We start from the raw sequence: 13433 nt of genomic DNA, 5'->3' as shown, positions 1-13433 counted from the left end.
CCCCGCTGACCGCCCGGGCACCGGGACCCAGGTAACGGGGCCGGGGGGTCTGATCTGGGGTGGGGTGATGGGGGGTCCTGCAGACAGCATAGCCCCCAGCCCTGGGAAGAACACCTCCATCCCCACGGGCTCCCTGTGCTGAGCTGTGGGATGTGGGAGCGCTCACCAGGGACTGCTCTGCCACAGCTCCTGTTCCAGCAGAGCAGCAGCGAATTCCCTGTCACTGGGGTGGTCCCTGCTGGGTTTGTTCTGGAGCTGGGCTGTGCCGGGCTCTGCACGGCTGCACAGGGAGGTGCTTGGGACAGGGTGAGGAGAGATGACCGGGCACAGGAGGGCAGAACAGCCCAGGGGATTTGGGGATCAGGGGCTGGGCTGGAGGCCAGTGCAGGTACAGGCACCAACAAGGACTGTTGGTGGAGCTGGGTACCCCTGGACTGGGGGACGAGCAGCGCTGGCGGCTGCTGGGTGCCCTGAGCAGATGGGTTTGCCTGCATGGCTGGAGCTCCTGTGTGCTTCAGGGGGAACAGTGGTGGGGCCGTGCAGGGAATGCTCACCTCTCCTGCTCCCCACTGCCAGCCCGGGGCCGGAGCCGCTGCCTCCTGCCCTGCCACGGTGGGATGTGGCCTTAAATTGTCCCCCTGGCCGCGCCGCGCTGGCTGCTCACACGGCGGAGGCCGCGGGCACCCGGTGACAGGTGCCGGGTCAGGCCATCGATCAGTCACCGCGGGCAGATATCGGGGCACAATGGGACCGGCTCTGCTGGCCACGTGGGGTCCCTGGCTCGGTGCCACCGGCCCGGGAGCCGCGGGCGGGGCGGCGGGGACACAGTTCCCGCTGCATGGCAGCCGCTCATCCCCCTGCATGGCAGCGCTCTGCCCGGGTCCTGCCGTCCCCTCTGCAGGGTGTCGGCTCCGGCGAGCCCTCAGCTGCCGTTTTCTGTCCCGCAGGAGCCTCGCCGAGCCGGGAGCACCGCAGGGGCAGCCTGATCCTGCCTGGAGCGTCCCATGGAGCGGGGTGGAGACACCGGCGGGGCTGCAGGGGCAGCAGCCCCCGAACCCGAGGGCAGCGCAGCCCCCGGAGCTCCCCAGCCCCAGGCGGGGACAGCGCCAGCCGCCACCGCGACACAGGACACCGGCACGGGTGGGCCTGGGCAGGAGAAGGCTGGAGGAGGGACGGCAGAGCCGGAGCAGGACACAGCCCCGGCCGCTCCAGAGCTCCGGGATGGACGGGGAGCAGCTCCAGGAGGGGAGGATTCGCCTGTGCTGTGCGATGGAGCACAGGCAGCAGCTGATAAAGGGCAGGCAGCATCCACCGGGGAGAAGGTGCCGGCTGCCACTGAGGCCCAGGGTGCAGGGAAGGACGAGAAAGAGAAGCCTGGGAAGAAGAAAGCTCCAGCTGCTGCAGGGGAGGTCAAAGGAGGAAAGGCTTCGGCTGCTGCAAAGGCTGAGGATGGAGGGAAGGATGAGCCCATGGAGGGGAAGGGCCTGGCTGTAACTGAGGCACGGGATGGAGGAAAGGACAAGCCCAAGAAGGAGGAAACACCTGGTGGGTTAGGGGCTGAGAGTGCTGGAAAAGCAGAGTCCACCGAGGAGAAGGCTCTGGCTGCAGCAAACTCTGAAGAAGGAAAGGCAAAATCTGTGGAGGAAACAGCTTTGGCTGCAGCTCAGGCTCAGGATGGAGGAAAAGGAGAGCCTGCAAAGGAGAAAATCACAGGGGTTGCAAAACAAGAGGCCCCAGCCCCTGCTAAAACTATGGATGAAGGGAAGCAAGATGCAAAGGCAGAGCAAGCCCTGGCTGATACCAAGCCTGCAAAACAGAAAACCACAGCTGCTGAAAAGGAGAAGGCCCCGAATGATGCAAAGGCTCAGAATGGGAAGAATAAAGTGGTAAAAGCAGAAAAAGCCTCAGCAGTTAAAAAGGCTCCAGATGGAGGCAAAGAGGAGCCCACAAAGGAGAAGCCTCCAGCTCCGGGGAAGGAAAAAGCCCCAAATTCAGTGAAAGAGAAAGCCCCAAATTCAGTGAAGGAGCAAGCCCCAGCTTCAGTGAAGGAGAAAGCCACAGCCTCAGTGAAAGCCCCAAATTCAGTGAAGGAGAAAGACCCAGCTTCAGTGAAGAAGAAAGCCCCAGATTCAGTGAAGGAGAAAGCCGTAACTCCTGCAAAGGAGAAAGCCCCAGATGCTGCTAAGGCTCAGGATGGAGAGAAGGCAGCGGCAAAAGCAGAGAAAATACCAGCTGAAAAAATGGCTCAAGGTGGAGGCAAAAAAGAGCCTGCAAAGGAGAAGTCCCCAGCAGCTGTGAAGGTGCAGGATGGAGGGAAGAAAACTGCAAAGGTGGAAAAACCCACAGTTGCATCAAAGGCTGGGGATGAAGGGAAAGATTCTAAAAAGGAGAAGGTCCCGGCTACTGCAAAGGCTCAGGATGGAGGGAAGAAAGCTGCAGAGGTGGAGGCTCCCACACCTGGAGCAGAGGCTGGGGATGGGGCTGCAGAGCCCACGGAGGCAGCGGCCGTGGCCGTGGTGAAGGCTCAGGGTGAAGGGGAGGAAGTGTCCAAGGGGACACAGGGACAGCCCCCAACGGTCCCCGAGCCCCCACGCCCGGCTCTGCTGCAGAGCCTGAGCTGCCCGGCTGCCTGCCACAGGTACCCACACCCTGCTGGGATGGGGGGATCCCCCTCGCTGCTCCAGGGAGCCCTGGGGGCCCTCTGGGTGCTGGGCTCGGCAGCTGCTGCCTGGGCTCTGCTCACCTCCCACTCCTGCTTCCAGGGAGGAGCAGCCCTGGGCAGAGATGGAGACAATAGAAGAGGAGACCACAACGGAGCCAAAAGAGGGTCTGACAGAGCCTGGCCATGGCCCACCAGCCCAGGGGGACCTGCAGCCCCCAGAACCCCCCGGCACCCCTCAGGAGAGGACATTGCCCAGTGCCCCAGGGCAGCCCCCAGACCCTGCTGGGGTGGTGGAGCAGCCTGGACCTGGGGTGGAACCATCTTTGACAGAGGCAAAGCCACCCCCCAGCCCCTACCTCACCCCCGATTTTGGGAAGGAAGACCCTTTTGAGATACTGGGTAAGGTCATGAGGTACCAGCCTTTTCCTTATCCCCCGGACACTCTGTGGAGTGACAGCCTGGGAACCCCTGGCCCTGCCTGCTGCCCACACTGCCCTCCGTGCTGCCAGCTCCTGTCCTTGGCTTGTCACCTGCCTGGTGGCCTCCGAGCTCCCCTTTCACTGTAAACAAGGCTAAATACGTCGCGTCCCCTCCTGGCCTGCTCTGGCCACACTCACTGTGAGGAAGAGGAGCCTGGAGAGTGACAGTCACTGTCTGGCTGGTGGCAGGGGACAGCATGTCCTCATATCCTGCACCACTGTCCTTGTGGGGATGGCAGGGCTTGGGGACAGTGGGTGCCTGTGGGGATCCCTGTGAGGCTGGGTCCTGCTCTCCCCTGGGCAAAGGAGGCTCAGGAATGTGTGCAGGGGGTGCCCTGTGAGAGGGGTCTGTCCTGGGAGGGTGAGTAGAGGGTGGTGGCATGGAGGGGGATTGGTCTGGAGAGGGTGACAGACAAGTGACATGGCCTGGAAAGGGTAAATGTGATATGTGGGTTGGTCAGGGTGGCTGTCATGGATTAAGGTGGGTGCCGTGAAACAGAGTGCCATGGATGGGAATGTGTGCCATGGAGCAGGGTTGGTGCCATGCATGTGGGCAATGCTGTGGGCAATAATGAGGGACCCTTTCAGGGGTTGCTGCATCATCCAGTGCATCCCCAGCCAGGAGCCTCTGGCTCACAGCCCAGCACTCAGTACCTGGCCACATCCTGCACTCACAGGCTTGGCTGGGTGCCCATCTTCACTCCTAACCGGGGTACCCAGAGTGGGGTCCCTGCACAGCAGATTCCCTGCTCAGCTCCTCCTTTGTGTTTGGCAGACGATGTCCCCCCGCCACCAGCGCCCTTCGCCCACCGCATCGTCACCCTGCGCTCCGCCAGCGTCAGCTCCCAGTTCAGCCTCAGCTCCAAGGAGATCCTGGGCGGGTAAGAAGGGGCCCCAGTGCTTCTCCTGGCACTGTCCCACTGTCCCTCCAGCCTTGGGCAGTGGCCTTGTGTTGGTGGCACTCCTCTGGTCACGATGGGTGGGTGCCTCGGGCAGTCAGAGCAGCACCACAGTGCGGTGTGAGGGTCCCCAGCAGCCTGGGGGCTGATGGTGGGGGCACTTCTCCCTCTCTCCCTTCCGTCTTCTCTCCACAGGGGCAAGTTTGGTGAGGTTCACACGTGCACAGAGAAGGAGACGGGGCTCAAGCTGGCAGCCAAAGTGATCCGGAAGCAGGGAGCAAAGGACAAGGTCTAAACGATGCCGGGCAGGTGGTGGCAGTGTTACACTCTGTGTGTCCCTGGTGCGGGGACACAGCCCGTCCCAGGCTGACACCCCACACTGGGGCTCCTTCTGCAGGAGATGGTGCTGCAGGAGATCGATGTGATGAACCAGCTGAACCACCACAATCTCATCCAGCTCTACGACGCCATCGAAACCCCCCGGGAGATCATCCTCTTCATGGAATAGTGAGTGCCTGTTCCTGCCCTGTGGCTGTCCAGCCCCAAAATGCCACATCCCACTCTGGCTCTGCTCAGCACCCCATGGTGGAGCTGGGCCAGAGCCCTGAGGAGGGCGAGGAGCTCTGCAGGAGGATGGCTTGGGGCAGGGAGTCCCCCAAAGTGACCCCAGGGTCCATCCCCATGCAGCGTGGAGGGTGGTGAGCTCTTTGAGCGGATCATCGACGACGATTACCACCTGACCGAGGTGGACTGCATGGTGTTCGTGCGGCAGATCTGCGAGGGCATCCGCTTCATGCACCACATGGGCGTCCTCCACCTCGACCTCAAGGTGCTGGGGGTGACAGTGGCAGGGCCGAGGGGGACAGCAGGACACGGGCTGGCTGTGGGAGGGTGCCTGTGGGTCAGCACTGCTCTGGTGTGGATCTGTGCAGTGGGGATGTCCTGTCTGGTGGTGGGGCAATGGTGACCCTGTCCCCACAGCCTGAGAACATCCTCTGTGTAGCTGCCACCGGGCACATGGTGAAGATCATCGACTTTGGGCTGGCTCGAAGGTGAGGTTTTCTTTCTCAGCTCTGTCCCTGTTCCCCTTCCACCCTTCATCTCTTTGTGCCTTTGGGTACCAGGAGCCCCAGGACCTGCTCCAGGCCACTACTTTGGCCACAACACTGACTAGATGGGGAGGGCAGCATCTGCTGAGAGAGGGGCAGGGGTTTGGGGGAGCAGCCTGTGCTGACTTGCACCCCTTGTGCTGACTTGCACCCCTCTGCGGCTGCAGGTACAATCCCAATGAGAAGCTGAAAGTGAACTTTGGCACCCCTGAATTTCTGTCCCCTGAGGTGGTCAACTACGAGCAGGTCTCCTACACCACGGACATGTGGAGCATGGGCGTCATCACCTACATGCTGTAAGTCTGGGCTGGCAGGGGCTGCCAGTGCCATCTGGGGAGCTCTGGTGCTGGGGCACAGCCCCCCTGGGTGCAGGGCTGTCCCCAGGCACCTGGCTGCTTGGTGGCAGGTGGGGGTCCTGGATGGGGAGATGCCTGTGTGGGGCTGGGGGGCAGGAAGAGGCTCAGCCTGGCTGCAGGCAGGACGGTGGCAGCACAGCCCTGGAACATCCCTGGCCAGGCTGGCTCTGCTCCAGGGGGTCTGAGAGGTGCTGAAGCCTGAGAGCAGCTGACTCCTCACCTCTCTCACCCCCAGGCTCAGCGGCCTCTCCCCGTTCTTGGGTGACGATGACACCGAGACACTCAACAACGTCCTGGCTGCCAACTGGTACTTTGATGAGGAGACCTTTGAGAGTGTCTCCAATGAGGCCAAGGACTTTGTCTCCAACCTCATCATCAAGGATAAGAGGTGTGAGGCTGGTAGTGGCCGTGGGGTCCTGGGATGGGCATGCCCAGAGCTTGCCCGGGTACCACATGCTGCCTCTTCACCAGGGCCAGCAGTGTCCCCTGGTCCAGCACTGAAATAACCCCATGGGGCTCTGCCCCACTCTGATTGTCCCCAAAGAGCCCTGTATCCCTGCAGGGACACCTGTTCCAAGCAGGATGTGCTGGACCCCTCAGAGACCTGCCCAGCTCACCAGTCCCTGGGCACCTTCTCCCATCTGGTTCTCCCCTGCAGGGTTATGGGATCTGGGGGCTCTGGAGGAGCTGGAGAGGGGGTGGTTGGGGCTGAGGGGCTTGAGCAGGGTTGAAGCAGTCTCATCTCTCTCCCAGTGCCCGGATGAGTGCTGACCAGTGCCTGCAACACCCCTGGCTCAATAACCTGGCAGAAAAGGCCAAACGCTCCAACCGGCGCCTCAAGTCCCAGGTGCTGCTCAAGAAATACGTCATGAGGAGGCGCTGGAAGGTGCGGGGTCTGGCAAGGGCACGGGGGTCAGCAGCTTCTGAGGGGGCTGGGAGGGGCTGCCAGGCTCTGCCTGTCCTGGTGGATGGCATCGGGAGCACAGAGAATGGCTCTGTCTCACTGTGCTGCTGGCAGCTGGGACACGGGGCTGGGGACCCCTGAGCGTGGATGCCCCTGAGGTCACACCCCCATCAAGCACAGGTCCCTTTGTGGTGGTTATTCCTGAGCTGATCTCAAGAGCAGGTTTTAGGGGCAGGAGTAGAGTCAGGCCCCAGAGCTGGGTCTGGCTCAACCTTCAGTGCCACAGCCCTTGCCAGAGGATGAGAATCTTTCCTCTTCCCTTTCACAGAAAAATTTCATCGGGGTGTGCGCTGCCAACCGCTTCAGGAAGATCACCAGCTCAGGGTCCCTGACAGCGCTGGGCATCTGAGCTGGGCTCCCAGGGGAGCCAAGGCCAGAAAGGAACCACTTGAGAGGGACCCCCACTTGAGAGGGACCCCCACCAGTCTGGAGCATCTCTGTGGAGCTGGTCCCACTGCGCTCAGGACCACATCACTGCTCGGTCTCAGACTGTGAGGCTGCTCCGGAGTGAAGGTTTCTGATCTCAGCTCTGGCCCTGGCCTGGCTGCGTGATGCCCGACCTGCAGCATCTCTGCTCTGCTCACGCTTCCTTCTCGTGCCCTCGGAGGAGGAGCAAGGCCATTCCGGTGTGATCCCGCTGCCTCGGCCGCCTGGCGCTTGCTGCTTTTGGACTCTGCCTGTAAATGCCGCAGCCCCGCCTGCCCTCACTGCCGCTGACCCCTGCGCTGCCCGACCTCCCTCCCCAGCTCTGTGGCTCGGCGATGATGCTGAAGGGCACCGCGGAGCCTCACCCCGGTGCTTTGGCAGCGGAGCCGGGGCTCAGGCACCTCCTCCCGGCCAGCTGGGCATGTGGGAGCGGAGCTGGCCCCGAGCGCTGCTCGCACAGGAAGGGAGGAAGCAGCAAGCACGCTTCCAGCGGCGTCCCCAGCTGGGAGCCAACGAGGAAAGAAGGAGGCTTTGTGTTCCTGCTGCCCTCCCTGCCCTTCGGTTCTGCCAGCGGGGGAAAAACACAACCTCTGCTTCACCCGTCCGCGGCAGATCGCGATGAGCGAGGCGGGCTAATGCAGAGCAGCTGGGCCGCGCTCCCGCTCCGGCCGGCACCGCTCACCCGACCACCAACACAGCGGAACTGCTCCGCCGCCAGCTCCCCGCCCGTGCGGGGGCTCCGCGGGACCGCCGGGACCGGGAGAGGGGAGAGAGGCGCTGCCCCAGCTCCCGAGCCTTGTCCCGAGCCCCGTCCTCTCTGCCTGCACCCCTCGGGCCGCCCCGTGCTGCCAGAGGATGGGCATCCCCCAGGATTTGCAGCATCCAGAGGATGGGCATCCCCCGGGATTTGCAGCATCCAGCCTTGCCCACTGCCGGAGGGGATGGGGTCCCCCAGCTTTGGCTTTTGCCGTGGCTAAGCCCCCCCAAGCCAAGGCTGTGTGTTTGCTCTGGAGCTGCCTCTGCCCTTTGTGCCTGCTGGAAAAACATTGGGGAGAGACACGGGGAATCATTGCTGCTCACCCCACACTGGCTGCAGCAGGGGAAGGGGCTTCAGGCTTATCCCCAGCGGGCAGGAGCCACGGCTGGTGGGACCCTGCCCCATCATGGAGCTCTCCACAGCGCTCGCCTTCTTGTAAATAAATGTACAGGTCTGCCCAGAGCCCACAGCTGCATCTGGGGGCTGGGGAGGGCCTGCTCCCACCTGTGGGGCCTGACAGTGGCAGGATAGGTGAGATGAGGATGGGAAGCAGAATCTCATCTCTGTGGTAGCTGGAATGGGTCCAGGCTGTGCCGTGCACAGGGACCACCTGGTACGGCCTGGGCAGGGCTGTGCAGGCACAGCGCCAAGGGTTTCTACACACCCAACAGCTCTGAGCAGCCCGGGGGGATGGGGGAAGGGAAAGCGACTGCATGGATGGGTGGATGGATCGGCTGTCAGTCAGACGTGTCCTCACATCTTCAGCATCTGCCCGTATCGGGTGGGATGCCCAGGCAAGGGCGGGTGGGACCTGGTGTCGCTTTGCCCAGGGGAGTTGTGGCTGGCCCTGAAGTGGTTAAAGCTGCCGGAGCCCGGACTCCGGCGGCCGCAGGCGTCCCTCCCAGCCGCTTCCTGCCGGCAGCCTTTGACCGGTTCCTGTCGGTGACCACCCCGCAGGCCTGGACGCCAGCGCAGCCCCATCTGGTTTGAGTTACGCTCCACGGCGGTGACGTCTCCTTCCTGCCTGGCCCCAGGAGCCGCGATCGCCCCGGTCCCGGCCCTGGCCCCGGCCGGCCCCAGGGGCTGCAGGGCCCTGCTCTGGGGTGGCCACGGGCCTTCCAGATGGAGCATCAGCCCCGGACACTGCTGGCACCCTGAGCTGCTGTAGGGGATCAGCTCCTGAGCACTGCTCTGTGTGTGCAGCTCTGCACAGAGGGATGCACAGACACCAGCACATCCCAGCATGTGGGACCCCTACCCCACAGCCCAGTTTGGTTTCTCCAGTCCCCTCCTTCCTACCCTGGGACCCTAGAGAGACACACACTGAGGCTGGATGAGTGGGGCTGGCACCCATGGAAGTAGCTGTGATCCCATCCTGTGTTCCCAGCTGACAGCTCATGAGCCCCTGAAGCTGCCTGGAGTGAACAGGTCCCACTGGGGCCAAATGCTCCTGGTCTAGCCCAGGCTACCACAGCCAGGTCCATCCCTTATGTGTGGGGCCCTCATCACCCCCAGGAGTGCAGTCTGGATATGCACACACGTGCCCTCAGCATCCATGCATGAAGCACACACATTCCCCGGGCACCCCGTCGTCAGACACCCACCCTGCCTGAAGAAACGAGAAACAAACACTCCCCAGGCAGTGCAGGGAGGGAAGGGGGGCAGGCAGAGCTCCGGCCCGGACAGCAGCAGCAGGTTCGCCCCGTGACCGGGCGCAGCGAGTCCCGTTCGCGGCACGGCCCGGGATGGGAGCGGGCGAGCGGGCGGGGAACCGGGGCCACCCACAGTGAGCCGGGAGCGAGCCAGGGAGGAGCAGAGCCGGGAGAACAGCGGGTCCGTGACCGGCAGTCGGGGTGAGGGCGGGCAAGGGGAGCACGGGGAGAGCGCACGGCTCTGATCCTCACTCCCGGGCAGTGCGGGACGCGAGTGCCCATCCCCAGCGGCTGCTGCAGCCCGGGGACAGCAGGACGCGCCGCATTTCTCCCAGCACAGGGAGCCCATCGGGGCACAGCGTGGGGCCGGGGCCGGGCGTTCCCAGCCGCGGCGGGCGATGGGCCCGGCCACGCTGCGTGGGAACCAGACGGCCCCGGGCACGGCTGCGGCGCTCGTTTCCTCCCGCGCCCCCGGGGACCGGCGAAGGAGGGGGCTGAGGTCAGCCGCGCTCGCCGCCCGCCGTTCCGGAGACGCCAGCATGATGTAGACGCTCAAATATTGTTTTCCACTGGGCAGGGGAAAAAAAAGCGAGTAAAGAGAGGCCCAGGGCTGAGTGGCGGTCCCCGATGATGAAGGGCGGCCTCCCTGCCCTGCTCGGGGCTGGGACGCAGCCATGGCCCTGCAGCAGCCGTCTGGGGGCTGATAAGAGAGCTGACGTGGCCGCGGTGCTCCCAGTCCCCGAGTGACGGCAGCGCTCCTCCGGGCCAGCACGGCCCCCGCAGGGACCCCCGAGAGTGGCCAAACTGGAGTCCCCCCGGCCTCGGGGAGCTGGGGGGCTTTGACACAAATTTGGTCCTCACATCAGCACGGAGAGCCCCTGCCAGGCCTGTGTCTATCCTGGGGCTGGCTGTGCCATCAGGTCTGGGTGTTGCTGCTCCTGGAGAGCTCCCTTTAACAGGGATGGGGGATGCAAGCACAGCCCCCCACTTTGCCAGCATCACTCTGGCCCCACTCCTGTGCTTAGAGGTGCTGACTCGGGTGTCCCAGTGCTGTATGGGAAGGGACTGGTGGCCAGGCCCCCTCCTGGGGCTGTGGGGGACTCTGCCCACTCCATTGTCCCCCATTTGGGCCAGTTGGGGCACATCCCTGTGCCCAGCCCAGTGAGACCAGCAGTGACTCAGCTGGTGCCTCTCCACTGGCAGCCACCCTGCATGATTCAGGTCACAGGAATCCACTTTCCTGGCTGTTCCCATCAGAGCTGCAGCCCCTGGCACAGCCCATCTTTGGGGCTGCCCTGGTCTCTGCAGGGACTGGTTGGAATCCCAGCCAAGCACTGACACAGCCACAAGCAAGGACAGGGAGGGGAGGGAGCCCTGTCCCCCCCCATAGCAGAGCCTCCACGCTGTGCCACAACCCCTGGTGCATCCCCACAGTCTCTCTGGGGTCCATTTGCAGGGCCACACACTGAGGCTGGTGCCACTTGTGCCATGTGAGACATCCTGTGAAAAACCAGGACCTTGGAGGGGTCCCAGGCCCATAGAGGTGACAGTGGGGCTCCACTGGGGGATAACTTCTGCTGCAGCTCATCCACCTGAACCCCAGGGACAAAGTTCCCTTGTACTGCCATGGATGGCACTTCAGGGGCTCCTGGTTCCACACTGTGGCAGAACCTTGTCCCCAGCATCTCCCTGGGACACAGGACCGGGGTGTAGGTGCCCTGACCAAGGCCATGCCCTGTCCCCACATGGCCTCAGCATCCAGTCAGTGATCACTGACAGAGGGACTGGTGGGGATGGAGGCTGTGCCAGGTGGCCCTGGGCACCTATGTCCCCAAGCCAGCACCTGAGCTGGGTCTGGGGGTCCCCAGCTTGCCCCTGCCCACTGCCCACCTCGAATGGGGCACAGAGACCACAGAGGCAGCATTGGGGAACGTTGCTTTATTAGGAGCTGGGTTGTGCCGGGGTGGGGAGTCCCTCACTCGAAGAAGAACATGCCGGGTGTGCGATAGAGACAGGGGGGCAGCCCCAGGGGGTACCCATTCCCCCCCTGCAGTGGGATCGTTGTCCCTGGCCCCCAGGGCTCCTTCTGCTCACCTGCCCGCGGCCCCATGGCCCCGAAGGGCGGCTGCCGGGGGGCGCTGGAGGCCGGGGGCGCCGCGGCCAGGAGATGCTCCAGCGCTGCGCCGCAGGGCCGCTCCTTCACGCAGAAGCTCAGCGCCTGCACCCGGCACTGGTAGCTGCTGCCCAGCGCCTCGGGGCCCGGCCGGCTGAAGGAGCCGAACACGGGCAGGTGGGGCTGCGTGTAGCCCTCTCCCTCCAGGAAGCAGGATGGGGGCGGCTTGCCCGTGCCCAGGAGGCTGCCAGGGAACACAGGTGGCACCTGCCCGAACGGCTGGCACGGCCCCAGCCCATGGGCAGCCAGCTCCTTGCCCTCCAGCTGCTCGGGGGGGGTGTCTGGGGTGGCCGGCGAGTCCTGCGGGGGGTCCCTGTGCTGGGCGGGCAGCAGGGCGGGCAGCAGGGCAGGGTGCGGCTGCTGCTGGGCCGGGCGCTCGCTGGGCAGTGGGTACTGACCTGGCCGGGGCAGCTGCAGCGCCGCCGGGAGCCCCCCGAAGACAGTGTCCTTGGGCGGGCGGCTCTCGGGGGGCGACAGGAGCGGCCCCTTAGGCTGTGCCACCTCCGGCAGGTACAGGCACGGCTGCCTGGCCTTGGGCGGCTGACGGCGGGCCCAGGGCTCGGCGCACCCCGGCACCCCGGCGCCCTCAGGGAGAGCGGCAGGGCTGGGCAGGCGTCCTGCGGCCGGCGGCGAGCTGTAGCCCCCGTCTGCCTTGCCCTCCTCCGGCAGCGGGGCAGCGGGCAGCCCTTGCCCAGGCTGCCTGGGGGTCTTCCCGCGCCCCTCGTCCCCCTCAGCGCCCGGCGCATCCCGGACACCCTTCTTCCTGGTGAAGCGCCGGCGGCGCCTCAAGAAGCTGCCGTTCTCGAACATGTTGTAGCAGTCGGGGTCGAGGGTCCAGTAGTTGCCCTTTCCCGGCTTCTTGTCGTCACGGGGCACCTTGACGAAGCACTCGTTGAGGGAGAGGTTGTGGCGGATGCTGTTCTGCCAGCCCTGCTTGTTGTCGCGGTAGAAGGTGAAGCGGCCCATGATGTAGCGGTAGATGCCGCTGAGGGTGATGCGCTGCTCGGGCGCGCTCTGGATGGCCATGGTGATGAGGGCGATGTAGCTGTAGGGTGGCTTGGTGGCCTCAGAGCTGGGGAAGGCGCCTCCGGCCGGCTCAGGGGCCGGGGGGCTGCGCAGCGCCGCGTCGCCGACGGGGAGGTCCGGTTGCATCCTCCGTGCCGGCCCCGCCGCTCCGGCTCCGCCGCTGGTCCCGCTCCGCGCTGCCGCACGGCCCCGGCACGGCCCGTTAAAACGCGCGGCCGGCGAGGGGGCGGCGGGCCCCTCCTCTGAGGGGCCGCCCAGGGCGGAGCAGGACTCTGCCGTCCAGCACTGGTCCCTGCGGACAGACAGACGGATGCGCCGCCAAGACCTGCGGCCGGCAGCCAGTGGCCCCGCGGTTGGCACGGCCGCGGCCTCCCCAGGGCAGAGGCGGGCACAGCCCCCGGCTCCCCCGGCCCCTTTCCCACGGAAGGTTCCCACGAGCTGGTTCTCATCCTGCCCTGCTCACGGTGAGCAGCCGGGCTCTGGCTGGGCCTGGAGTGAGGCTGAGTGAGGGATGTTGGCAGGACTGAGGTGCTGCCTGCCCTCAGATGCCCCTCTGCCCCCTGCCCACTCCAGTGCTTCAGCCCCTGCCCACAGCCTGGCCTTGTGCAGGATCCTGTGCCAGGTCTCTCTGTATTGCCAGGTCCCTTCATTGTTCCCAAAGCTCTGGGCACAGCACAGGCCCCAGCAGCCCCATCACACCGTTCATGAGTGTAAACTGACACACAGGTGCTGACTGCCTTTGGGACAGCCCTCTGTGTTGCCAGGCCGGCAGAGCAGCTAACAGGCACCTCACTGCTGCCTTCACCCTGCCAAGGGGCTGGGACAGGGGGCAGGACAGGTCTGGAACCAGTGCTAGGGCAGAGGGTTGTCTCATGCTGTGGCTGAGCTGGCTTTGCCCACCTCAGGCTGTCTGGACTCAGCTTCCCCAGC

The 13433-nt window shown here is 64.8% G+C and overlaps 2 protein-coding genes across 2 annotated transcripts; one reads left to right on the top strand and one right to left on the bottom strand.

The window, feature by feature from the left end:
* Positions 1-838: 838 nt before the first annotated feature.
* Positions 839-8164, top strand: MYLK2 (myosin light chain kinase 2). The gene is made up of 11 exons (XM_005491323.3): positions 839-2638; positions 2763-3061; positions 3917-4022; positions 4236-4329; positions 4438-4547; positions 4728-4869; positions 5022-5092; positions 5317-5445; positions 5741-5893; positions 6259-6391; positions 6738-8164. Exons 1-11 carry the CDS (start codon positions 1005-1007, stop codon positions 6816-6818), a joined length of 2952 nt encoding a protein of 983 aa, XP_005491380.2. The 5' UTR covers positions 839-1004; the 3' UTR covers positions 6819-8164.
* Positions 8165-11209: 3045 nt separating this feature from the next.
* Positions 11210-13400, bottom strand: FOXS1 (forkhead box S1). Its single transcript, XM_074553703.1, has one exon. The coding sequence runs from the start codon at positions 12627-12629 to the stop codon at positions 11280-11282; it is 1350 nt and encodes a 449-aa protein (XP_074409804.1). The 5' UTR covers positions 12630-13400; the 3' UTR covers positions 11210-11279.
* Between the last annotated feature and the right edge of the window lie 33 nt (positions 13401-13433).

The sequence above is a fragment of the Zonotrichia albicollis genome, chromosome 17 (genome assembly GCF_047830755.1).
Source record: "Zonotrichia albicollis isolate bZonAlb1 chromosome 17, bZonAlb1.hap1, whole genome shotgun sequence".
NCBI lineage: Eukaryota > Metazoa > Chordata > Aves > Passeriformes > Passerellidae > Zonotrichia > Zonotrichia albicollis.
This window is presented reverse-complemented; position numbering and strand designations above follow the sequence as displayed.